This window comes from Atta colombica, unplaced genomic scaffold (assembly GCF_001594045.1).
Source record: "Atta colombica isolate Treedump-2 unplaced genomic scaffold, Acol1.0 scaffold55, whole genome shotgun sequence".
NCBI classification, from domain to species: domain Eukaryota; kingdom Metazoa; phylum Arthropoda; class Insecta; order Hymenoptera; family Formicidae; genus Atta; species Atta colombica.
Window position 1 is genome coordinate 2,416,557 of NW_017259545.1, and position 27,800 is coordinate 2,444,356.

Below are 27,800 nucleotides of genomic sequence, written 5' to 3' on the forward strand. Positions count from 1 at the left end.
GAGCGGCCGGAAATTGATGTGTCCCGATACTTTAACATCGTATTCGGAGAACGCTCGTGGACGCAATCTCACGAGAAGTTCCACGCGTCTTCTATAAAAATACAGAAAAAAATATCCGCAATCAATACAGAAAGTAAATGTAAATGCAATAAAATAACGAGCGTCGTAATAATCGTACGTAATTTAACAAAATAACGTTCTATGATAATGTTCTCGTGGGCCGCGTCGAGATTGACTAATTAAACGGACAACAATTAACGCATTGAATTCGGGATGGCAGTTAATTGTCTGAATCAACAACATTGTAAAACATTGATAAAATAGCCGAATTCAAAGCGTTAGCGAGAAAATAATCAATCTCGAAGAGTTAAATAGACGAGTCTATCTGAACATGAATTTTAAATGAACAAAATTTAATTTTTCGAAAAAATGTTTGAAACAGCGATTAATGTTCAACAAAAATACACAATTTAAACAATAAATTTCTTAGACAGTCTTAATTGCTTAGAATCAGATGTTAGCAAAGTCGGTAAATAAAATAAACGAGGAAAGATGGCGAATCACGCAGAGAATACACTGCCCTCCTTGTCGATAGTTAGTAAATTCCTTCGTAAATACCATATCCCTGGTGTCCTCCGATACTCATGGCTCATTCACTAGCACTCGCACATATAATGATATCACTGCCTGTAATCATTGCACTCGAGGTCACTATAGTCACTTTCACAATTGTTCCGACAGAATGATCACTCTGAGCGTCTGGACATTGTCATTGTCGAGAAGTTTGTTGGACCCTTTGAACGATACTTCGTCCTTTTCGAGATTCTCGATAGTCGTGTGCTCGCATCCTTCCGCTTCGGCTCTCTCCTCTCCTGGTGGATCGTCCTTATGTACCGCGCTTCCTCTCGCGAGTAACGATTCGTGAGATGTTTTAATTGTGTCGATCGAAACGCCCGAGTCGATTGATGCTGGATCAACGTTGCTCTTTGTGCATCCTATCTGCAATCGTTCGTGTGTAATTGGACTCTGCGACGGATCGGCAGGCTTTTTGGAAACGGAACCAGCGGCACTATACGTCGCGGAAAAATCCGGAGAGCTTTGATTCCGTAGATCACGAGCCGAATCCACATCACGAGTCGTCAACGGAGACCTTTTTGAAGGATCGTTTCGGAAATGACGTAGGGAAGAACCGGGCGAGAACGCTAAGTGTGGTCTCTCCGTGGCTTTGGAAACGTCGAGTTGAGTTCGCGGGCTTCCGCTTAGTACCTTGAAATCCGCAGAACGGGCTCTCGCGTCGACCTCGTCCGGACAGGCTTGCCCCTCCAAGGATGATGGCCGTTCTAGCAGACAACCATCCTCGAACACGCAAGGATTCACATCAGCATCTACTTTTAATGTTTCTCCTCGCGACACCCCCACTTCATCAAGCAATTTCGTCGTCATGTCACCATTGTTTTCCTCCGATTGATCAGTAGCTTCGGGAACAGCCTCCAAAAGTCCCGAGCGATCGACCCGTAACGATAGGCCGCGCGCTGTCACGTCCTCTGCACCAGTGAGTACGCAAGGACGTGGATATGTGACGGGATCCGTCTCCGCGATCTCCAGCAAACCGGACTTATCGATTCGCCGGACTGTCACCGGAGCCAGCGTGCCGTCTAGACCGCTATACACGTGACGATTCCTCGCGTAATAGTCCTCTGCGGGCAACAACGACGGATTATGTCCTAAACCTACGTCGTATGCAGCGCAATGCGGAAAGTGCGACGGATGCATCGGAAGACCCAATTGTGAAGTCGCCGTCGCGGCCGTCGCGATTGGCGGCACGGAAGGATTCTCAAGGACGATCTCCATACGGTGACGGTGGCGGTGGCGGTGATAGAGATGATGCGGACGATGCTGCGTCACCGTATGGCAAACGGGGGCCTGCTGCTATAGCCAGGTGGTACGCGTGTTTCCGGCTCGTGAGCCGGTAGGCAGGTCTCAAACGATTATCTCCCGGATGATCCTACGCCTGTTCGGCGTTGAGTAGCCGGACTCAAGACTCTCGTCGTACGAGAGGCTGGGCTGTTGCGGCGGCTTCGTGTCCTCGTCGTAATTCTCCTGGTACGGCAAACCCGACACGTCGTAAGGCGAATCTGTACGAAGATATAACAGACGATTAATATGAAGGTGAAATTACGAGATTGCGGAAGAAGAGGGCAACGGGGAAAGAGGAAGGACGAAACGAGGTCTCTTCGAAGGTGCAGGAGGCACCGCGAAACAATGTAGTGTAGCCGCAGAAGATCGATGTAACGTACGATATAATCTATAACGCTGCAACCTAGCACGCACACCGACAATATAGGGACTGTCATTAGAAGCTAGGCAAACTGGACGAGGGAGTCACGTGAAACGATCGTAAGGCTAATACCGACCGACGTGTTTCTGAGACTTGACGACGGTGGCGAAGGGCTCTGTGCAGAACTGCTGTCGGCTCAGATTGTGGCTCTCCCTATAATCCTCTCGCTGCGGGAGATAATGAGGGTGCGTGGGGTAATCGGACTCCGTAGTACCATATCCAGCGAGATCGTACGGCTGGTTAACGCCGTTCGCAGCGGCGGATTTCATCTGCCATATGGAATCTTGTGAATTGACGGAACCGCCGTTGTTAGAATTCGAATAACTGTTGTCCATGTAGCCCATGTTCACACCTGAGGAAAATCGAAGAAGAATATATGTAATGTTTTTTTGAGAGTTTTTGTGACACAAGTCAAAACAAACATCATTCTATCTTTCCACAAGTAACAAAGGTAGAACAATACTTATGGAACGCACACTTTAATAAGTTTTTACAAACCTGAAAAAGTTTTTTGTGGGAAAACTATTTTTTGCACTTACCGTTGATATTGTGATTGGGTTGATGATAACCGTATCCAGACTGTGAATAAGCAGGTGTCTTTGAATCTTCCAAAGCCAAAGCGTGATCCAGGCTGTGTTCCAGCGCTTTGTTCTCGGCATAATACGGTGGCGGTGGTTGGCTTTGCTGGCCGTTACCTGCTACAAGGCTCGGCCGGACGCTACAAAATAAAGGAAAGAATTCAATGGACCGTGCCTTTTTTTACACTCGAGCCACGCGATGCAACATACTGTCCAGCTTAAGTTATTCTCCACTTACGATGAGCATTAGTTTCGAATACTTACGCGTTCGTGTCCATTTCATAATCTTTCGCCTTCGTCGCGTGTTTTCGCCGGCATCGGCAAAATAGTAACAACAAGGCCGCGAACAATAGAAAAACTGCTCCGCTCACTATCAGGGCGATTAAAGTCGGTGTTCCGAGAGAACCAGCTTGTGCAATGTAGGATGGTCCAACTGTAAGAAAAAGAATGTTTAATGCATAAATTCTCGATAAAGATACTTCTAAAATAAATTCGTTCCAAATATCTAACAACATTTTTCTAATGTTATACAAAATAAATAACTTTATTAAAAATTGTTTGTTTAATTATTAAATTATTATCGTTTTAAAACACACAGTTTATTAATTTTAAAAAAATTTTTGTATTATTAATAAGCTAGAGAAAATATAACTGTTAACTGGCATAAACGTCTATTAAATTGAAAAATGTAACCGCTTTCAAAATTTATTATTTAAAAAGTTTGTATTTATAAATTATGCAGAAAGAAATATTTTTTGTCTAATAGAAATTTTCAGTAATAGAAATTATTCAATGTGATTTAAATTAGCATTAGCACACTTAAAATATATTTTTATTTGTTATTAGACAATTTTTTTCAAAGAATTAATGTGATGAGATCTTAAAGTTTATCTATTAAGTTTATTAATATTTTTATTTTAATTGATCAATATATAACATTGAGTAAGTCAATTATTATATCCTAAAATTTATTAATAATGCAATTTTCTAATAATTAAGAAACTGTGTAAGTTTTAAAATAAATTTATGAATATTGATTCTTTTCTCTTTAATTATCTTGTACAATAATGAAATACTTACTTTCGGCTTCTGCGTATTCGCCGCATTTCTGCCGGTCGGCTTTGAGGCACAACCGAACTCTCAGTCGGGGTTCCGAGTCGGCTGCTTCGGGATCGTCCAATACTCCCTCTCTTTGAGTAGGCGCACTTCCAAGAACTTCGAGGGGCCACTCGTCGACGATACGCCATGAACTATCCGAGCCTCCGTCGAACTTCTCGATAGATGCTACCAACGCCAAGCATGTGGCACCCACGTTGATAGCGAGCGTACTACTTTCCGGATCGAAGCTAACTCTAAGCGGTGTGGGTATTTTGGCTACCGCTGTGGTGGCGGTTACTTCGTCGGAATAATCGGAATGATTCTTGGTATTATAGACCTTCACTTTGAAGGTATAAGTCTGATGTTGCTCCAGATTGGTCACGTTGCACGGGTTCGATCGCCGACAATCGAGCTCGAGCCATTGGCCGATCGGTCCTCGAGGAGGCGCACAATCTGGCGCGACTATTTCGTCACCACCAGCCACTCTTCTATATGAAACAAAATACTTTGTGATGGGCAGGCCACCGTCGAAACCCAGTTGCCACAAAAGGGTGACGTATGTGGGTCCGATTTCCATGGCGGTGATGTTGATTGGTTTTTCTGGCGCTCCCTTAGGCTGCAATCTGATAGTGGACATCACACTACCTTGAGCATTGGCAGCGCGGCAAGTATAGTCACCGTAATCGGATTCGCGGATGTTGGTCATTCTTAGGACGGATGTATATGCATCGTAGTTATCGCTAGTGGTAGTAATCTCGTAGTGACCGTCGCTAGAGGAACCTTGAAGAGTCGCGGCATTGGTACCGAAACTCCACTGGAATTCGGGCTTTGGCCATGCTTGAACCTTGCAGGCAACTTCGGCAGTCTCTCGGAGATTGTAAGCCACTTTGCCGTGCTGATGGAGAACTATGGGCTCGTGCTCTACCTTGAGCATCATCGTAGATTCGACTTTCTTCACCTCATTCACGAAGACGCAGGTGTATTTACCGCGATCGCCCGCCACGATTTCATCGGTTTGTGGACGAGCATGACCCAGAAAACTCAGCGTGGAATTTACGGTTATTACGTTACCATGGCCCTCTGATGCCGTCGTAATTACTTTGTAGAGCCTCTCGTCGGCCGTTAATTCTTGATCGTCCTTCAGCCAGCGCACGCTAGGCCGCGGTTTGCCCTGCGCTACGCAGGATACTTGAAACGATGACTCGCCGACTCTGCGATAAGCAAGAAAACGTTAGATTATTAGAACGAAAGATATATCTTGTTGTACTCGCGAAGCGACTTACTATATTTCGCCGAATGGCACATAGTTTATGGAAGAAATATGTAGAAGAAACGTAAAGTCCACAAACTTTTTACAATTGCATCAATGACATTTAGTACGACTTGAAGATTAAAGGACAAAATGGATAAAGAAAATACGTCATGGCCTTGCAAAAAGCAGATTGTGCTTAGGGAAATTGCTATTTCTCATTACATGTAGAATAAAACATCCAGCAAGAACATCTCTCTAAAAATGTTTGAGTTTTTCAAAAAGAGTCTGAATATAAGCTTAAGAGTCGGAATATTTAAAAATCAAACAATAATTATTAACATCGCCATTATATTTGTTTCAATAAAAATTGAATTTTTCATTGATTCGGAAAGTAAGATATTTTGAAGGAAAATTCTATGGTAGTTTGTATAATTTCCACACTGAAGAGGACTCAAAATCCACAGTTAAAACATTTACTTTAACTTCGAAAAATGAATGTAATTTAGAGTTTAAGTAAAATCTAAATAGTTGTGAATTGTATCTTTTTACATTAAGAATACATAATTTACGCATCAATGACAACTATGGAGACTCATATAGATATTTTACTTGTATTAGAAAAATTCTATACACAATTCTTTTTACTTACTTCCTCGTGACATGAGGCTGCAGCTTGGTGAGAATCTTCGGCGGCTGGTGAACAGTAAGGTTTACTGACGCGGCTTCACCGATGCCGATCTCGTTAATGGCAAAGCATTTGTAAGTGCCCTCACTACCAAGGTGCACCGAGTCGATTTCATATTTCGGACCGGATGGTGCTGGCACCTGAATCGAACCACCCTCGCCTACCTTCCACCATTTGTACTGTGGTTCAGGGTAACCAGCCGGACTGGCCATGCACGTGAGTATCACCCGCGAACCCTCAACAGCGACCGGTGAATCCGGAGTCACTCTAGCCGGACCGGGTTTGTGCCGCACTCGGATCGTTACAGTGGAAAAGGCTGAATGATTCCTGCGTTCGCCGCCGGTAGGATAAATCGTGTTTACCGCGCGACAGGTGTAGTTACCAGCGTGTTCCGAAGTGACACGGGTCAATCGGAGAATTGAACCTGGTTGCCTAAATTCTGGTCGACCGTCCCGCAGCCATTCGATCACGGATGGCATCGGATTGGCAGACACATTACAATGGACGGTTATGCTGTCCTCTACATCAGCTACTCTGACAGTGTCGCCCTCGATAGACACTGTGGGTGGATAGAGCACGTCTAGGGTCAAAGGGGTCTCGACCAACCTACCGAGTCCATTGTCCGCCTGGCAGTTGTACGTGCCAAAATCCTGTAGCGTCACCTTAGGTATCACATGCTCGAAGTTGGTGGAAACGTAGGAACCGCCTCGCCACCAGTGTATCATGCTGACTCTCGGCTTCGAATCTACATGGCATTTGAGGATTGCGGTGCCGTTCACTTCGACCTTGAGCGGGTTGTCTGGGCCAACAGACACGCGTGGGAAGTAGTTGACGTCGAGCGTCACCGAGGCATTCAGGGTCTCACCCTCGCGCATCGCTCGGTTTCTCACGACGCATCGGAAAACTGCCCGATCGTCTTCCCGCGTGGGATGGATTATCAGAGTCTTGCCGGTGTGCAGCAGGGTGGTATTGCTGCCACGGTACCATCTCACTTCTGGCTCGGGACTGCCACCGATGGTGTTGCACGCCAGCTCCAGTATCTTGCCTTCTGTGGCCAATGCGGAGGTCGGCGATATCATCGGCTGACCCGGCGCTCTCAGCACCGTCAGGGTAATGTACTTCCTGTGGAGGTCAACGCCGGTACTACTGACCTTCACTCTGCACTCATACTTGCCGTTGTCACGCTCGTAGGACACGTTCCTGATCTGCAGGTCGTAACGGCCCTCTTGCAAGTTCATATAAACCTTGTAGTTTGGCGACAATGAGCGGTTCTCGATCGCCGCGTTATCGAGATTGTTATTCGTGTGGGTCAACCAAAAGCACGTGACGTTTTCCCGCGGCGGTGGGAATCGGCACTGCAACTGCACCGTCGAGCCTTCATGTGTATCCATCTGTGTCTCGTCGGTGTATGCTCCGATAGGTGCTGAAATAAAAGGAGTTTATTAAAGCAACAACAAACACATTGAAACCGATTAGTATTTCAAAAACAACGAGGAAAAAATGAATGTATTTTCTTTCTTTAACATATATTTTATATAATATATTTTATGCATTATAACTATAAGCGATGACAGCATTAACGGACGATCGATCCGCGTCGTGGTAACCCGATAACCCGGTGACCCGATGAGGAAATCGACCGCAAGAGAGTCGCTCGATGTGTAAGAATCGATCGGCCTCTCCATCGTCGTGCTTTACAGCCTCGCACGTACACACATTTTCCATTAAGACGGAATAAATTCGTGAGCGCGAACAGCAGCGTTCGAACGCTACTGCGTGGGACCGTGATAATGGCAATACAAATTGCCTGTCAGGAATCAACCTAGTTTTTGGGTTCACTGACTCCCCACCAAGAATTCACCTTTTATGCAATTAATGCCAAGCTGTGTGCCGTTTCGCCAACGTTGACAATACTGATTGTTGACGAGTCCATGCGTACTAAGCATGATTAAAGCAGGTGAGAGAATAATAACTGGCATTTAACAACGCGAAAGACGTCAGATATTCACGCCGTGTCGCATTTACGAAATAATGAACTGGCAAAAACGATTCGTCGCCAGCTACAGTTAGTCGCATTGCAAGCTGCGTGAATTCCTGTCTTTACGACGACGACGATGACGGCAGTAGTACCGTTAGAGAATATCCGGAACGTTGGCATTCTCCAGAGAAATTGGTTTACCTTCGCTCGTGTTTTCGTTGTAAACTATCTAATTAAAACACGAAGAATGATGATCATAAAGACTAATTTCGGGAGGAAAGGAACGTGGAAAGGTTGAGAAAAATGTTTTAACTTCAAAATATTTCGTATTAACTCGTCTATTACAATAGTATATGTTCAACTTTAATCCCTGCACGTGTCTATAGAGAGGCACCATTGTAACGTATGGTTCGACAACGAGCATTGAACGAGCTCGTTCCTGTGTTTCTCTCTTTTTCACTCCATTTCTCTCTAAAATTTCACGCACTAAAATACATTTCATAAAAAATCTATTACGTATGAAGCTTTTACACACGAATAACTAATATACGTTACATTTGCAATGTTGTAATAAAGGATGAAAAATATCATAATACAAAAACAATGACTATAGAAAAAAAATTTTTTTACAAACGTGTATTTAACAGTGCAAATAGTTATTAAACGTTTCCTATTTTTAAATAACATTTGTTTCGTGTAAGTATTTGCAAGTTGAAGTTTGATTGTTATATCTTTACAGAAGAAATTAAAAAAAAAAAAATATCAGCATTCCAATGCTGTTTGTGTATTTTCCAAGCGGTGGAAACAACACGTCATTCCCATCCACTTCTCCATCGCATCGTTACGTTTATTCAGTGAATGTAAATGGCAAAAATTACCGAATATGAATTTTCGGTAATATTTTATATAAATTAAAAAGAAAGCGTACGTAAAATTCCATTTTAATTAAAAAATTTAATCATAATCGAGGATGAGAACAATGACGTAAAATAAAAAGGATATTGTTTCAAAAATGTCACTGATGATTCCATTCGTAATTATTTAAACGACCCGAAAGGTCGTTTCAAATATAACGTTTCCATAAATATTTAATGGTATAATTAACCAATTTAAATAAAATTATTTGTAGCATTTTTTTCTTATGCGTTATCAATTTGTTCGTGGAAATAAAGTCTCTGAATCAGTTGATAAAAAAATTAATCGAGAGAGAATGCGTATTATTTAAAATATGCCTGATATATCAATAATTTTTTCGTACATTATACAGACGGTTTTATCATTATAAAAATCGATTTTCACACATGACACAGCATCATAACGTTTCCTTATCGTAACATAACATCGAATGTCAACACAAATCATTGCGAAAATCGAATACCACAGCGCGGTGACGTTGAAAACTAATAGTACCGCACTGTCGCGACCACCGAATGTCGAGATATTTATAGTAAACTTCTGATATTGGTCACTGTTAACCACAAAATTAACTAAACACCTTTTCTAAATTCTGTTTTAATAATCGATATTTAAACCTGATACACAGAAAAAAATGTAAGGTAGCAAGATGTACAGAAAAAGAACGATTTTGCTGAAGTATCTAAATTGTAGTTATATATACTCATACATATTTGAAAATAATGTTGTTTAAATTATTAAAATAATTACATAAGAATTTGAAGTATAATGCTGTAAAAAGTTTTGATATTCTAGCAATGAGTTTGAGTGTCCTATATAATTGTTTTGATGGAAAATAAAATTATTTTCAAATTTGTATCTAACTAAATTTGTAAATAAGTATCTTAATTCTTTCCGTGTAAACAATAAGCGAATCGACTAATCATAGAATCTAAGGCAATAATCTAATATAATAAAGGTAGTAGAAAAATATTGATTTGTTTATCTGCAGAAAACACGGTAGTATTTCACAGCTAAGACAAGTTAACTGTTTATGTCTTACTGTTTAAGTTTTTCTTTTGTATACTATAGCTTTTATACGACGAAAAAAAGAATATATGGCGAAGTTTCAGTGGAAGTGACGAATGTTGTTCATTCGACTGTTTGAGAATAAAGGAAATTCACGATATTCAACAATGAACCTTATGACGTATGTTACGGTGTATATCTTGTTTCATATATTCAAAAGTAACCCTATGAGTCAGTTGGATTCTGTACATCTGCTTGTCGGACTTACCCTGCTCCATCACCCACGAGCTCATCATTCAAACTAGAATTTTCAGATTCACCCATGAATAAAAATACAGAAAAATACTCAATATATTGATGCTAATAAACGAACGAAATGAGAACACAGAAATACAAAGTAACGATAAGTATAAGAACGAGAAGTAAAAATTTCTCCAAGTATAGAGAGAGAGACTCAAAGTAAAGAGGCAAGATATATCTAATAACTCAATCTTATTTTATCACTTTATTGTCGAGCGGAAGAGAGTGAGTAATGAAGATTTAAATTCTCTTCCGCGAATCTTTGGAAAAATTTTTATCATTTCTTAACGAATTCATCGTTCAGTGAAATAAATCTCTTGATCTTTTACGACTTCTCAGGTGCGAAGTGGAACCTACTTCGTGCGGCAATATTCGTGGAGCACACGTCCATTTTATACCGTACTGTTGGCCACGAGGCATCCATCGAATGGTAGAAGCAGCCACGTTTCTCGCTGGCGAACGTATCTCTCGTCATTGGGTCGCGTAACGGTAAAACCGCCGGTCGACTCGACTCGTCAACGCTATTGAAGATCGTCCTCTTCCGCCATTTTGTGTTTGGAAATGTCGGAGCATCCTGGCCTCCTCTCTCTCCCGCTCGTATTTCGCGCAGCGACGTTTATCTTTCCTCTTTTCGATTTATTTGTCTACGAGCCATTTGATCCCGCGTTCATTCGTTCATTTACCTGTCCGTTCGTTTGCCGGCGAATTCGTTCATATATCCTTCGTCGCGGAGTGCATTGTCCTATTATTTTATCTCGATCTTCACACCTCGTTCCCACAAAACTTTTCCTCCTCCTCATTCCTCTTGCTGTTGTTCGTTCCGAAATCCTGACTCGTGGCTGATGTTCGCTCTGGAATCCTGACTCATGGCTTCCTCGAAAACGCGCCATTACAATATTATATTTTAACACGTAAATAAATTCTAACAGTTGGCGATTTTTAATCTCAAAGAGAGATTTTTATAAATTTATCGCAAATAAATCACTGAAATTAAAGCTATAAAAGCTAATTAAAGCTATAAAAAATTCTTTCAAATCTTTATGTCTCATGAAAAAAGAAAAAAAATTCTATCTCATTATTAACTGTAAATAATGGCAGTAAATAATGTGTGTGCTAAAAGTGGCAAATCATGTTCAATTTTTTTGCACTTTACATAGAAATAATATTACATCGTCTTATCAATAGTGTAGCGTGAAATAACGCCACTCGATTTTCGAAATAGAACGCCGCAGTTTCGATTATTAGGCAGTAATGGATTATTATTGGAACAACATTTGATCACTAAGGCAACGTTAAACCCGTTTAACGGTATCGGCAGTTTTTCCTTGAGTTTTTAAAAGTTGTGAAAGCTGAGGAAGAAAAATGAAGGAAGTTGGATAGGATATGAAAGATCAAGAGAGGAAGTTCTGCAAAATTTAATCATCTTTCGGATTTAACATTGTTCTTGGAAAGATCAATATAATTTAGAATATCGAGACAAAAACATTTCGTACTGATATAAATGTCTAATGGCTCGTGTTTGCGAAAAAATGAGACTTTTTCGCGCGGCGGCCCAGATGGCATAACTGGTTTTTCGTTTCCTTCCATATCGATGCTTTGCCAAGCTTTCCAGGAAATTATGCCTTTATATATGATTTCTATATATCTCGCTTCTCCTCTCTCTCTCTCTCTCTCTCTCTCTCTCTCTCTCTCTCTCTCTCTCTCTTTTGCAAATGTCGCGTCGATATGTCACAAGTATTGCTATGATTTGTCGTCGTAAGACGCTTTCAGAACGACTTTACCGTTGTGTGCTCCGTGAACGAGTGAGTTATGTTGCCTGACAAAATCAACTTTCCTCGCCAGGTTATTCCGTTCTGTTCTACATTTCCTTCAAAGAGACTCTTACTTTTGCTTAAATCCATTTCTACCTAAGTTTCGTCGAAAGTACTCACTCACTCAAGACTCTTTGCGTGCACTACGCGTTGCGTGCACCGATTTCTTCGCGACAAGATATGGCCATTTAAAAATGGCGCATTAATCTTTTTTACCGTACCAGGATCGATCTAAGAAGTAGAGCAAAAACTTACAAAGGATATCGGCGTTTTTACCATTCATCATTTCATTCTCGTCACAGTTATATCGATCCTTTTAATCGTTTATTCCCCACAGCAAAACTTGTGTCATCAATATTAAACATCAGCGTTTGAACATCAGGTTTGAAGCTCATAATTGAATGTCTATCGATGCATTTGATATTATTGCAAACAAAAATTTCGCAAATTTTTTATTTCTATGAAAACTAATCTGTTTCTGGTCATTTTAAATTCTTTAAATCGTTATTGATGTGACCATAAAACTGCACGAACAGAATTGTCTCTTAAAATTTGTCTCTTAAAAAATCCTGAAAATATAGTTGTGGTACAATACAATATTTTAAAGATTTTTACCATGCACTTCAGTAAAATTAATCAAACCTATTATATTTTATTATAGCAATTTTATTATAGCTTTATTAATGAATAAGAGAAACATAATATTCTTTGAAATACAATATTGTTCCAGGACTATCATATTTTCAGAGTAATCTCTAAACAAAAATTCTCTCCGTGTGGAGATAGGTCCAAATATCTCTGTATATTCACCGAGGTTTCTGCTTATGTCGCGATTATGCGTGCTGCGAGAAACGGGGTGAATGGAACGCCGGCGCCAACCCCTATAATATATCTTATTGTCGTGCGCTTCTTTCGCCTTCCCTTCCGCGCTACTCCTCGATCCCGTCGCGGTCCTTTCTTCGTTCTGTCTCCCCGGAATCGCCCTTCTCGTTATCATCCCTTTGTAGTTTTACTCCGCGGCTTTCCGCCTTTTTGTCAATGGCGGATCTAAATTAAGGTTCCCCCCCTCCTTCCGCAGGCGTCTCCTTTACTAAAACTTTCTCCCATAATGAATGCTTAACCACGAGGAACGATCGCATGTTACTCCTCGTTGCAGCCAACGACGTGTTTGTCTTGCTCTCGTCGAAAGTATGACGAACTATACGTCTACATATATTGTATCATCCAATTCCTGCAAGAGTATCCCCTACTATAGTAAGTACTTCTATGTACAGCAATATTATTAGCGTTCCACGCGTAAACATAAAAGAATTGTCTTTTATCGTGCGTCAAATATCAAGTAATAGGTCTGTCTTTTATAGCTGAACTAGCACACTTTTATATTTAAGTGCACTCTTTATATTTAAAGTGAAATACACAAAAAGAACAGCTTTGTTGTAGTATCTAAAAATTTAGCTACATACAGGGCGAAAATAATTTTGTTGGACTATCAAAATAATTATATAGGATGCACAAATATATAAAGGTTAAATATATGAGGCTCGAAAGAATCATCAGTGAAAAATGTAAAAAAGACCATCAGAGCCCACATCAGCTGTTCGAATGCAAAATTCTTTATTTTCGTGAATGTAACTAACGAATAAAATGTATACGTTTCAACTCTTTAATTTAGGTCGTTATCAATATAACATATAAATCGAAATTACAAAATAAATAATGCAAATTCCATGATGATTCCTGACAATTTAGTTCGTTCTTCTTTATCCAACTGCCAAATTAACTATGTAATGAATAGCCTAATGATTATCAAAAATATTAACTTATACATAATAATATAACATTAATAATATAAAAACTTACATAAAGTAAAACCAAAATCATATACATTGCGTTACTAAGTAGAATCACATCGCTCATCAGATTGTCAGATTCGCTGTGTAGTCATTCAAAAGAAAACAAAAAATTAAAGAATTATTAAAATCATATGTCTGAATTTTTTATTATATCAACTTACATGTATTTTCTCGCGACTCGACTGTAAAGATCTTGGAGTGTCGACAGTTACATCATATATAGGATGTTTCAACTGATTGCTAGATTATTAAAACTTTTTGTAGCATTGCCATCAATATTATTTTTATAGTTTAAAAAAATTATTTTCAGATCTGAATCGAACTAAATTTTTAAATCCGTATAACAAATCAAACTAACCAAGACTCCTTATAAATCAAAGAACTGAAAAGGATACGGGCAGTAGAAGTGAAGCGCAGAAGATATTGCGCAAATTTTTAAACACTTCATAGCAAAATCATTTTTTCTGTGTATAATAAAAAATAATAATAGTCGTATGTTCTCTATTACCATCATCCTACGTCGTCAGATGGTATAAAGGACACGTTTAAATTTGATCAATTCGGCCGCGACAGTGGTGTTATAACGAGTCGTTCTATTAGTTCAGTTGTTATAGCAGCCGCACTTGTTGTGATGCGTCATATCGCGGCACGACCGCGGTGCAGATTCTGCGCGACACAGAATTCGAGGAGTATTGCAAACAATTTGCGCGGCGCGTGACGCTCGGTGGCGGTGGAACAACAAACTTTCGACAAATTAATGGCCCGATAGACGCAAAGCTATATCCCGGTAATCGATATTTATGGCTGCGTGCGCCGGCACAAATGAACAAAGCTGGCCGCGTATATCATCTGAGGGTTGGGAGTAATTAAGACAGCACGTAATGCATAACGGATAATTCGCGCGACGTTTGGACGGCTTCGCCATCTCTCGCTCAGGAATGAATGCCGCGTGTCCGTGTCCCTCTTCGATGGAAACTTTACGCTTATGTATTGATATACACCGCGTGATCCACAATTATCATACAGAACTTCTTGAACTGGACATGAGAAAACAAGAAAGGAAAACGGCAGTTCTATTATTTCTATTATCGTGATATCTTTTTAATTGATCGCTCGTTGCTTAAGTTATTATCACGGAACATTATCTCGGAAATCTACCATTAATCCTATGCTGACAGTGGATCTATTGAACCTACTCAATTATAAATTACTTTGTTAAAAGTAATTTAGTCAAACAATTTAATTATGTTATGTACCTCTTTATGTTATGTACCTCTACAAGTTGGGATTATTCTTATTAAAATATACACACTAAGAAAAAATTATTCATTTGATTAAATTAATTTAATTATGTCTTTATTTTTTACATAAACATATTTGACTTAAGTACATATATTTTCCAACAAAAGAAATAAAGACAATTAAATTAATTTAGTCAAATAAACTCTTTTTTTTCACCATTTTATTCTTTTTATACGAATTATATTATTTTGCTTCCTTGAAATTAACCCTTCGTCGGCCAACTTAGTTTTGAACGTACAATTAAAAAACAAGATAAAATACTATCCAATCTTCTATAATAATAAAAACTCATTGTTAAAGCTTTCGGAGGAATTTTTTTCAGATTTTTATACAGTCTCTGCAACAATATAAAAATCTGTACTGAAACTAAAAAATTTAGATTGAAGGCGCAAAATTCTATGGCCAACGAAAGGTTAATTAGTGATACCTTTTAATTAACTTAATAAATTAAATTTGTCGTTAGCTCCGAAAAATTAAAGTAAAAAGGCCAAATACTCTGTTTCTCTTTTCTATAAATCTGAGACACCCTGTACGGTGTGGCATAACGAGGTTACGCGCAATACGGACTTGCGTAAATACAGCTTAGTCATGCAGGTAACACCACAATCGTACCGATCTCTCGTAGGTGTTCGATCATATGCATATACAGCGCACACCTTTACTCTCCAGTGTGCCAATTGCGAAACTGTTAATACTGCATAATGCAAGATGTGGCGACGTACAATGTGTCGTGTACGTAATAGGTTTTTTCGGAAGTCTCGTCCAATCCTCTGTAGTAAGAAAATAGCTCCCGCGTCCCTAGAGAGAATGATAATGAGACAGGAAAGAATTACGATACCGATAAAAATTTTAATTTACGATACAGTTACGGGAATTAATGTAAAAATGCGATAGGGGAATGCTCGAATTATATTATATTGTTCGACTCGCTGCCTTCGCATTTGCATTCATATATTCGGAATTTATTTAAAGTTCCTGAAAATTTGTTAAAAAATGGAGCCGAATAATTTTCAAACTACGAATGTTAAATTTCAAAATTAATCTCGGAAGGAACATGCAGCATATTAGTTTGACATCAGACCGCAGAAAGTTCAGGTGACTCGATACTTAGTAGTCTGCGTGTAACATGAACATCTCGCTAGTTTCGCTGGCAGAATATGAATTTCCAAGATGCGTTGCATCATTTTAAGACAACAGCTCGATATTCCAAGCGACACTTAGTGCAATATTAAGAGGATACTGGATTAGTCAATTGGAGTAAGTAAAAGCGGTCGTGAGCATCGATCGGTTATCGTGGCAGCCTTTAGGCAAAAACAATTTCGATGTGAAGGCAATTTCTGCGACGTGTTACTCGGGCGAACTGCGAAAAAGTTGTAGAAATCATTATCTCGTGGCAGGCGATAAAGGAAGCGATCTACAAGAACGCGCAGATAGAACTTCGGATAACGGACGTTTACGTGACTTACAGCGATCTTACGAGCGTTATCCGCCAACCAGCGTGGAAAAGGAAGAAGAAGAGTTTAATATCTTTCGTATTTAGCTTAAAGCACAATACGAGGAGAGCTTGCGCGTTAACGCTTTGTATTTTTCTCGGTCGAGTTTGCGCTTTTGTGCGCCTTGTAAGAATGAAATTACATTATAAGTTATTTGCTTTACACTTATCTTATTATTGATTTCTCGCGATATCGATAATTCCAATTGCAATCACCGGAACTTCTTAAATATACGTGAGAAAAAAATAATGTATTAACAGTATTAGCGAACAGCAGTCTAATTAAATATCTTTTTTATTTTTAATAAGTATTAACAAAACAATTAATATTTTAAAAGAAAATTAGTATATGTGTTTCATTAATACAGTCACGAATTGATAAGATTCTCAATTAAATTGTTAATGTTGTTAATACATCTTTTTTTTTTCTTAGTAACATTATAATTATTATTTTTTCCGTGTAGACTTACATTTCAGCAATATTAATCGCGTGAAATTCTCTGTAAAAATTAGCCAGAAATTTATGAATGATTTTACGCTTGAAATTTCGTTCAGTTTGCGTAGAACGTATTCTACTTGTTAACGGAAACTGTTTCACGTTCAAAATTTGCCTGTCTCGCGTAGGAAGTGAAATTCAACACGTTGTCGAAGGAATGCCACGTGGTGTCGTGTTCCGAACGCAATCCTACTGTGATTTACTGTCGCACAGTTAAAACCGTGGCGAATGTTGAAACGTTTCCTGCATTGAGAGTTGCCGCACTAAATTGGCTGTAGAAAATCACGAGAAAGATGCAAAAAAAAAAATTTCAATAAGAATGACGGACTGTTTTTCAATGAAATCAGCACGGCATTCAAAACTCGACGTGTGTCTTTTCATAACTAACTATATCATAATAGATAATTTTATTCCTTATATATAGTACATCACACTTAATAAGTAATTGCATTTCTAAATCCGATAATTAAGTAAACGTCAACGCGAATGAAACAAATACATTTCCCAAGGCGCTTAATAGATCCGTGAAATATGATGGAATTAAGTTCCTTTCCTCCATTTTGATTCTATTCGGCGCCGAGTGAATGTAACTATCGAGTTTTAATATACTGGAACCCTCTCTAAATTTATCTTCTCAGTGCCGCTCGGGAACTCACGAAAACGGCGTCAGCCTCCAGCGAGCGACCCGCAGTTTGGTTGCACTAAATCACGCGAAAAACCGACGGAGAGAGAGGGAGAAAGAGAGAGAGAGAGAGAGAGAGAGAGAGAGAGGGGAGGCGAAAACGTCTTTCGACATTGGTTAAGAGCTGCGCGAAAACCGCGACGTTCGGAGGAGAAAACCGACGTGTCGCAACGTCGTCGCCGACGTTGCGTTGCACCGGTGCTCACGGCGTGCACCAATTAAGTCTCCCAACACGAGAGGAAAGAAAAGACGCACTCTCAAACGACGTGGTATGAAGATGTCGTGACTTCGGCAATGTCGCAGTGCATTGCGCTAATAAGGAAGCGTGGCATTATGTATGCTCGGCGTACTGTTTTCCGGACAGATTTACGACTCGGCGAACAAAAGATTGGGACGAGGAAGACGTGATGCGCAAGATGAGAGTCTTCTGGAGGAGTAAGAAGAGGAGTACGTTTCAAGACGTAAACTCGTCCGCTACGCCGTTATTCTCGCGACGAGACAAAGCAAAGGAGAGTCGCGAGGGCGCCAAATGTCGAGACGCGACCGTCAACGTCTTCCCTGGTCGCGTCGTGCAATCGACGTAATCTATATACGTGTCTCTCCTCTAAAGTGAGAAAAGATGTTTCGTCACTTTGTGACTTTACACCTGAGCTTACGTTACGCAAGAACTGACGCGCAAAAAGATGCTTGAGCAGTCGAGAAATATTTCCTCCGTCTTTTAAATTTGTCTCTGCGTTGGAAAAAAAATGTATACAAATCAGTTATATGCGCGTGGTTTTCGTGTCAGATGTTACGGTGACGATGAAAGATGTGTATTTTGCGGAAAAAAAGTTAAAGTGTATAAAATTGTTCGGATAAAAGTAAACAGTTTTTAACACATTCTGCCAACATGACTCGTCATTACCTCTTTCAATATCTCGTCTTCCGTCTATTTACTTGTCTACGAATTTGAATATTATAGATTTTTGCAAGATTATTTTATCATAACGATCTTAAGTATTTTAAACACTTGATTGATATTTGAACTGTAATGGATGGAAGATTCTATCTAAATTTAATTTTCATTCTACATTATCGATAATCTCTGGCGAGGGAAAAGATAAATACATAAAATCATAAATACATAAAATAATTGAGATAAAAGTTTTAACACATTTTGTAAATATGATTTATCATTACTAGAGATGTAAAAAAATGGTATTTTTGACTTTGGAGAAAAGTATCAAGTAAAAAACTAATTTTTTACTGTAAAAAACGGTATTTTTGATCAAATTACATAAAATTCGTGAAAAACTTTCATAAATTAATATTAAATATGTAGAAGAAGAAATAGAATTCATTTTTCTTATTATGTCGAAACTTTTTAATACTTTTGTCTTTATAATTTTACATCAAAGAAGAAATATGTGTATTGCAATTCTTGATGAAATGATAATGGGTTAATAGATTCGTTTGCATTGCTTGCACTCTTTGCATTCAGCATCTGTGCCTTCTCTAATTTCAACGCCCGAATCTATTTTTCTAATAATATTACTTTAAGTGCAAAAATTTTGGAGGATTTCAACCACAATGCCACAATGCCACAGATCTAAATGACCTAAAAAAAAATATTCGAGTAAAAAGACTATCAAAGTAAAAGACCATTAATTTCCGAGTTTTTTATTCTAAAATTCTAGTATTTTTCCGTCGTTTACATCTATAGTCATTACCTCTTTCTTCTCTCCCTCTCTCATTACGTCTTCCATCTATTTATAATTTGTCTAAGAATTTACACATTATTGTAAATTCTATAAGATTACTTTATCGTGACGACCTTAATTATTTTAAATGCTTGTATAGACTGTAATGGATAGAAGATCTAAGATAAATCCAAACCAAGAAAAATCAAGGTCGAAACGTCTGCGACTTTGTATGTATTTACATACATATAGTTGACACATATGTACAATAATTCACGCAACAGTTAACTGCATTGACTCATACAGGCTTTTTTCTACTTTTTACTTAATAATCCTGATTTAATCGTCATTATTGATTGAAATAATTATAGTTTTTAATTGTGTATGGATATCAACAGTGAGAGAGAGAGAGAGAGAGAGAGAGAGAGAGAGAGAGAGAGAGAAATGACCTGAATTACTTTGTGCTTCATTTACACGCGGATTCCCTTAACGAAAATCATACCTGCGCTGAAAATTTCGAGCGTTCGCCGAGCAGCAAAGTTGCTCGAAATTCTCACAGTCATTTCTCGCACCAATGGAAACGACGCCGTCGTGCAGAGGCTAGGGATCACGATGAATTTTCCGCTAGGAATATTATTCCCGCCTGCAGGCGGACCAATGCAGTAATTCGATATTACGAGGAGCACAAACATGAAACGATGAATGATCGACAACACGAGAACTTTCAAACACTTATAAATATCTGGAATACTCATCTACGTCAGAGATATGCTGGAATGTATTTGAATAAGCGACGGAAAGTATAATAAGTACCAGGGAAAACAAATTAGCGTTATCGGCTGCGATCGGGATGACGAATTACACGGTTTGGGCGAGCGAGAAAGGGTGCGAGCCTTTTGCTCACGCTATCGTCGTCTAGAAAATTATCGCCAACGAATCTGTCACACAAAATGGCAATCGCGTTGCACAGTTTGCTCATTGCGTTAATTGCATTAAATCATTATTGGATATTTGAGCGGAAAGGCGAGGGGTGTGTAAACCGCAAGCCAAAAATATGTACACTAATTTGGTAATGCCTGGGTTATTAGATAATAATTCCCAACAGTAATATGCAGTAATACAAATTAACAGCAGCGATTATATAGTTTTCGAGCGATTTCTATGACACGGATAGTTTGCCGTATGAATATTATTTGATATTGATCTTCAAGCTATTTATGAAATCGTAATAGATATTCGTGAATGTCCTATATGATGAGTATCTTGTAAAATATTAAAATAAGCGTCTGGTAATTCAATCACGTCGTCCTAGAATATACTTATTTTTAATCCGCGACTACGATATTATTTCGGTCAAGGATACATTAAATATATACTTTTTTAATGAAAAGAATAAAAAAAAATTACAGATTTTTCTATATTGTATTAAATATAATGCAAAAAGTTTGGTAGCGATTTAGAATCTGTATCAAAAATTATTTTAATAAGAAATAGACATGATATGAAAAAGTAATTAAGATAAAATGAAATTTAAGTTATAAATTTATAAAATTATAAATATAAATATTGACTTTATCAAATTATTTCATATGTATATATAACTAGATTTTTACATAGAAAGTACAAATTTCCACTTTTCGCAAAGACTGTACAACATCTGATATAGAAAAGTTGAAGATCCCACTGTTATATATTAAAGTTGAGAGCTTCTGCGGAACGTCTTTTACGCGACATCGTAAATTCTGTAAATCTCATTAACGCGCGACGGTTTTTGTCGGAACTGATACACTCGCGATAAATCGCAGCAAATCTGGCAACAACGAGCGTAATCGCGAAGCGAGGAAAGTCGAGCGGTCGTGCGATCTCGATCAGCGATTACGCCGGTTTAAGCTCGTTTACGTACGCAGGAGGCGATAAGCGATTGCCCGGGCGGGCAATTTTTTCGCATTAATATGCCCGCTAATGAATGCACGCGATATACATTTTTTTTTTTTTTATCCAAGACGTCGTCTCGCATGCGGCACGCGACGGATTAATGTCGTTGCCTCGCATACGCGCATCTGTGTGTGCTCCCGATTAATACTGTACTATACTCGTCGACGTTCCTGAATCCTTACGTTTCGGCGGTTTATACGATCCTCCATAAATCAGTTCACCACGGTATTTCAGACCGCAGCCGACATGGGGATCGTTAACGATTAGGATAAATCTCGCAAGTCGCCCCTAGATGGGTATTGCTGATACTTGCTATCTATTTACATGTATTATATAAAAACTTTAATATTTTAATGGAATTTCCCGCTTCTTCTTCTTCTTCTTCTTCTTCTTTTCAGAATATTATGAGTCAGTGAAAATAAAGTTTAACATAAAAGTTTTAATTTTCTCCATCATAGAAGTACAAGGAAGACTAGGGCATAAAATAATTGAATTTTAAGTCGGGCTTCTTGCGCGGACTTCCCGTGTGTATTTCGGAGCGGGGGAGAAAAAATAACTTGTAACCAATATATTCTCCTCACATTATGACCTACAATAATGTACGTTACTCATATAACGTGTTTATCAGAATTATGTTTTCTGTATGCATGCAGTGTACCGTAAACGAATTTTTGGTTGATTTTCATTTACTCTTGTATAAATATATGAAATTATTTTGTTATAATTAATATATCCTTTTCAGCCAAATACAATAATAAAATGAGTAACCAATTGTCGCGCTACGATCGTCACATCGAAATCAGTGCGTGATACACGATGCAGGATGCGTGTTGCAACATCCTGCAGTATTAATCGCGAAACGTGCCGATTAGTCTCTAACGCGAGGCCAAACAGCCGCGAAATGAGCACGAACGAACAAATGGCACTGCACGTAGTAAATACCTCGAGAGTTGGTATGTTATTCATCGATATTATCAACACTTCCGGCAAAAATCATCGTTTCTTTACATTAGTGTTTTTCAAACGCTCGTTCCATGTCGCTTCTCAAACAAAAGATTATGAATATCATAATAAATGACCGAGCTAAAAGTAACCTTTAATAATCACCTTGGAGCAATTTTGTCATCTCATATCTGATTTTTTGTTCTGCTTGGGTTGATACTCTGAAAAGACCTTAACACGCAAACATAAACACGGCTTCATCTATTGAGTGACATGTAATCACCACACAACACATGTGGAGTTTTATGAAAAATTGTGTTAATGAGAAGCTTTAGACAAAATCTGTATTAATTGTTTCAACGTTAAAGTCAACGGAGCACGAGAGATAACTTTTAGTACACACGATTAGGTCATTTATGTTCTGCGCATTTCTTTTCTTTGAAATATTAGGAGCACTTGATTAAATAATAATCTCTATTCTCTTCTTTTTTTTAACACTAGAAATACCGAGCGATCATTATGAACTGTTTTTTATTATTAATCGTTTTATCTTTTAGATTAATATTATATTTTTTTTGTAAAAGATAAGATTCTCAAATATTTAATTTTTATTTTTCAATAATTACGTTTTTTATATAGGATTGAGAAAAAACTTTATTAATTGTAAGTGTATCCTTCAGATTGTTATATGTATTTTGATTATAGAAATTAAATACAAAAAATTTAAGTAAAAATTTTATTTCTTATATTAGATTTTATCACATTTGCTCAAATTTTGTACTTTTCCAACTCTGCCTTTATACTAATAATGAAATATGTGGTTTTTCATTATTTTTCTTTATTTTCGAAGTAATTTATTCGCTTTTAGTGAGAAAGAAATTACTTCTAGTATTAATATACAACTTCATAAATATTTTTTAAAGCTGTAAATAATCCAAAGATGTAAAAATGTATATATGTAAGAATTTTATAATAATTATAATAATTTTCGTAAAATGATGAACATAATTAAATCGGAACATGAATGATCCGCATGTAGCGAAGAAAAAGTTATCGTGCATACAAAGGATTTGTGTATCTTAATCGCACGGCATTGGATCGCTCAACAACGCTTTCCTTTATCTTGAGCTTCTTTAAAAAAACCAGTTTAGAAGCGATACAAAGAATCGAACAAGATCTCAAGGAAAAGAAGAAGAATATCGAAATTTTCGTTGCAATTTTGTAGTCTCTCCCTGTACCATTCGCTTGTTATGTCTTGCCATAATGTGACCGTGCCTTTAGGTGTTTCCTCGCGTGGAAAATATATATAGAGAATTTCCTTCGTGCGACTATCGTTTTCTTGTAAGGTAAACTTTTCGCTTCGATAATGCCACAGCATCCGTACGGTTTCTCGACACACGTCGCTTCTCTTGGCAGGCGACTCGCACATATTCTACTTCACTGAGGCGCGTGTCCTTAATGGATTTTAGTTATTTAGAAAACTCGATTTATAAAACTGGGTTTGTACACTGCCGCTTGTTTGTATGAACGACCGCAACGAGGAGCGGAAAATTGTACGTGACTAGTGCCGATTCGATCGCCTTCCGGCATAATGCACAAGATTCTTCGAAGGTGTTGCCTCCGCAGTATTAACGAATATCTTCTCTCGCCCGTTTCTCTTCTTCGCCATCTAAACTTCTTCCCGAAGCAATAAACGTGAAGAATTTCACCTACGGTGCATTAACCCTTAAACGCCTCACTGCGGGAACAACACATTGGTATAGCATACACAATTCAATTGCTTCACAGGAAGAACGATTTTATTTAAAAAATTTAGCCACAAAACTTTAGCCAGATATAAATCTGAAAGTAATTTTATTATATCATTCAAATAATTATGTAGAAAATTCATACATGAGTAACTCTGCAAAAAATGTTGATGTTTTAACAATCAACTTGAGCGTTGCACACTAATAATTATTTTGATAGTTGAACAAAATTATTTTTAGATTTATATCCAGTTAAATTTATAGATATTTCAGCAAAATCGTTCTTTCCATCCGTTATAACTTTCATAAAAATAAATCTATTGTAAAATTTGTTTTTTAATCGAAATGCTAGATATTCAGGAATAACAATTCAAATGTATCTTTATTAATAAAAAAAAGTTATGAATAAAAAAAAGCATTGGAGAAAAAGCCAGGTATGCCAAAAAGGCGTTTAAGAGTTAAACGACGGAGGCATTAAATAAAATTATTTTTAATGTAAATGTGGTCGCGTAACATTTATAAATAACGTGGTTGCAAATTCATATTCTTCTTCCACGCAAATTTCATTGTTTGTGTTCATGATATGATGTTCGATATATAAATAAATGCTAATATAAATTACTGTTTATTTCGTCCTGGCAAAATGAATATAAAATAATTATAAGAACGTCAAGTATTCATGTAGCTGAAATATTCAAACGAGGATATTATGTGATGCTACATGATATGGAGTGATATGATAACATCGTATGAAATTAAAACTACATTGTATTACATGCATTATGCACGCTACGAAATATATGGAGCGAATCTATATATTTAATGGTAGAAAATAAAAAATTCTTAAAATACATAGCATAACATTTATTTATACATTTCACGAATACATTTCCAAATTGGTTGTAGTTAAATTTCATCTATTTCTCTCATCTTTGTTTTCAATTTGAAATGCAATCATATATTCGTACGCTCATTATTTTTTTTTCCGAAATTGACACGATCATTTTACAATAGATTTTTTAATGTTTAATATCGATTATCAATCGGTCTCGAGGTAATAAAAATATATACATATTATTTCATTAGACCAATTAACGATTAAATATTTCTTTGATCAATCAAATTACTTTTCCATTAAAACGACATCCATTCGAAGAACTTAATTTAAAGCAATTATTATTTACCTATCAGAATAAAAATCGTTACATGTATTAGATCCTTTCCATTTTTTATAATAATTTGCCAAAAGGAGTATCTTTCAACTCTTAGTCGCGGTCGAAAAAGCAGTGATGTTTCATGACCTACAATCAATCTCCGAGTTCTTTTGACATGTGCACGTTTGCTTTCGCGACACCCCGTACACGTCCACGCCCAACAGCGCCTGTGGGTACGACATAACAAAGCGAAATGCGTTAATGTCTGCGGCGCGGCGCAGCAATAACAATACGTCGCCATGCGCGCGGCCAGCAGCCGAACCTTATTTTACCGCGTCGAATATCATCGCCGTAGGCATTCCTGTACCGCGTGCAGCCACGCAATATTGGCTCTCATACGTCCGATGAGAGTCGCAGTCATAACGTATGCGAAAAGTGCTGTGTCCCTTCAACGAAAGAAGCATACCGATCAAACGTAATAGTCCTCTTTCTCTCACCCTTTCCGCTTTCGATGCTTTAAATGTGATCATATACCAGCACGTTCTCATCGGCTTTCGGCATCGATGGACCATCGGCCAGATGGTACTATAAAGCAAGATGTATAAAGTGTCATAGAGCGAGTCGTCCGCTTTCTATCAATCATAGATGCTGCAGCTATTTCGAGAGAGGACAGGGATTAATGATTTAAAAAAAATATTTTATATCTAGATGGAATGCAAGAGGAGACAGAAAGAGAAAATTTGGTAAATAACTAATCAGAGAAAAATGGTTTTTTTAAATTTAAATATAAAAGAATTTTTTACCGTATATTTGATCTCGTCGAATATTCGGATTTTTATGTTTGATTTAATGCTCTGAAAAATTCGTGATTGCGCGCGACAAAGAGTTTGGTTTAATATCTAATCTTTTAAAGTACCCATACTCCGCACGAAAAATACGAGATTTCCAGAGGCGCCTCTGTACGCATCGTATGACAAAGCCCGCTTTTTTCTCCTCTGCGGGACGTAACCGCAGATGTTGAACGGCTACTCAATACTACAGTATTCGACCTTTGCAATATCTTTTCGTGCGAAACACGGTGAAAGTTGGGAAAACTGCCTCGCCTCTAACGTTATACAGCCGTTCTCTCTCATCGAACTGGCCAACTATTGGCGTACGCGCGCGATGTGCGAAACGATTTGAAAACGGATACGGGATATTTCTCTCTCTCTTTTTTTCGCATCGCAACGGTCTCGGCCTCCGGGCGCGGACCGAAATAATGCTCCGTACGTGCGTGCGCGTTTACCACCGACAAATGCGTTCTCGTCCGACATCCATTCCGTTTCCTGCCTTCCTTCCGTCCAGTAATATAAAGAATTAATTTCACGACCATTTCTCCGTTTCGAGATACAGAAACGTTGGCTGGCACTGACTGTATATGGTAGACCTGCTCAGTGAAAATATTTAACTCTCGCAGTAGCGCGAGATAGGTAACCGTACACAGAAAGATTTTGCGAAAGTATTTAAAAATTTAGTTACGGATCTAAAAATAACTTCGTTGGACTATCAAAATAATTTTATAAAATATCTCAAGCATGATGAGCAATGCTAAAAAAAAGTTTGACATTTTAGTAATCAGTTTTAGTGTCTTTTATGATTATTTTGATAATGCAACATTTTGATAATGCAATTATTTTCAAATCTGTGTCTATATATAGCTAATTTTTACATGCTACTGCAAAACTATCTTTTCTGTGTGTATTCTTTTCCGCAAAAAGGAAGATCTTAAAAATTTAGCTAATTACAGATCAGAAAGTTATTTTGTTGGATTATAAAAATAAATATTTTTTGCACTTGAAGAGAATTGAAATCCAGAGTCAAAACATTCTAATTATTTACAAATTATTTTACTGCCTTATAAATATATATAATTTACGCACTAACAATCGCACTCATATAGACATTTTACTTATATTGGATTTATTCTTGGAGTAACAAAATTATTGATTTAATTTATTTTAAAATCTATTTAGTTCTTAAACTATCAATATAAAGCTGGTCATTCAGATTTAATTCTTCGTCTATATTTAATATTCGTTATCTTAATGGGACTTTCTATATTTGTAATAATGTTTTCAATTTTTACATTTGGATTTAGGAGGGAGGATTTTAAATTAGCAACCGTCTCACTTTATTATGAATATACATTAAAGGAGACCGAAAACCAGGTTAAAACGTTTGCGAGTGCTTAATTAATATACAGACATCAATTATTGTAATTATACACAATAATTTACGCATGAATAACTACGTTAGCTCTCTTATATAGATTTCTTTTTCATTTTCAAATATTATTCCAAGAGCTTTACTTAATTGAATTTTTAATTTATTTTAATTAAGCAAAAAATAATTCGTAAGAATCTCTAACATGATGAGCAATGTTACAAAAAGTTTTGACGTCCTAGCAACTATTTAAGCATTCAATATAATTTATTTTGATAATCTAGCAAAATTATTTCCAGATCTGTAGTTAAATATTTTAATTTAGCAGAATCATTTTTTCCATGTAGATATA

The 27,800-nt window shown here is 37.6% G+C and overlaps 1 protein-coding gene across 1 annotated transcript in view; it reads right to left on the reverse strand.

Annotated features, from left to right (window-relative positions):
* Positions 1-1,971: 1,971 nt before the first annotated feature.
* The window catches only part of LOC108691999 (hemicentin-1), a 31,011-nt gene continuing 5,182 nt past the window's right edge, over positions 1,972-27,800 (reverse strand). Inside the window, exons 2-7 of the mRNA XM_018200071.1 lie at positions 5,916-7,374; positions 3,997-5,225; positions 3,181-3,349; positions 2,878-3,056; positions 2,415-2,690; positions 1,972-2,135 (exon numbers count right to left, since the gene is read on the reverse strand). Coding sequence (XP_018055560.1) covers positions 1,981-2,135; positions 2,415-2,690; positions 2,878-3,056; positions 3,181-3,349; positions 3,997-5,225; positions 5,916-7,374 — 3,467 coding nt within the window. The 3' untranslated portion in view covers positions 1,972-1,980. The remainder of the gene's footprint in view (positions 2,136-2,414; positions 2,691-2,877; positions 3,057-3,180; positions 3,350-3,996; positions 5,226-5,915; positions 7,375-27,800) is intronic.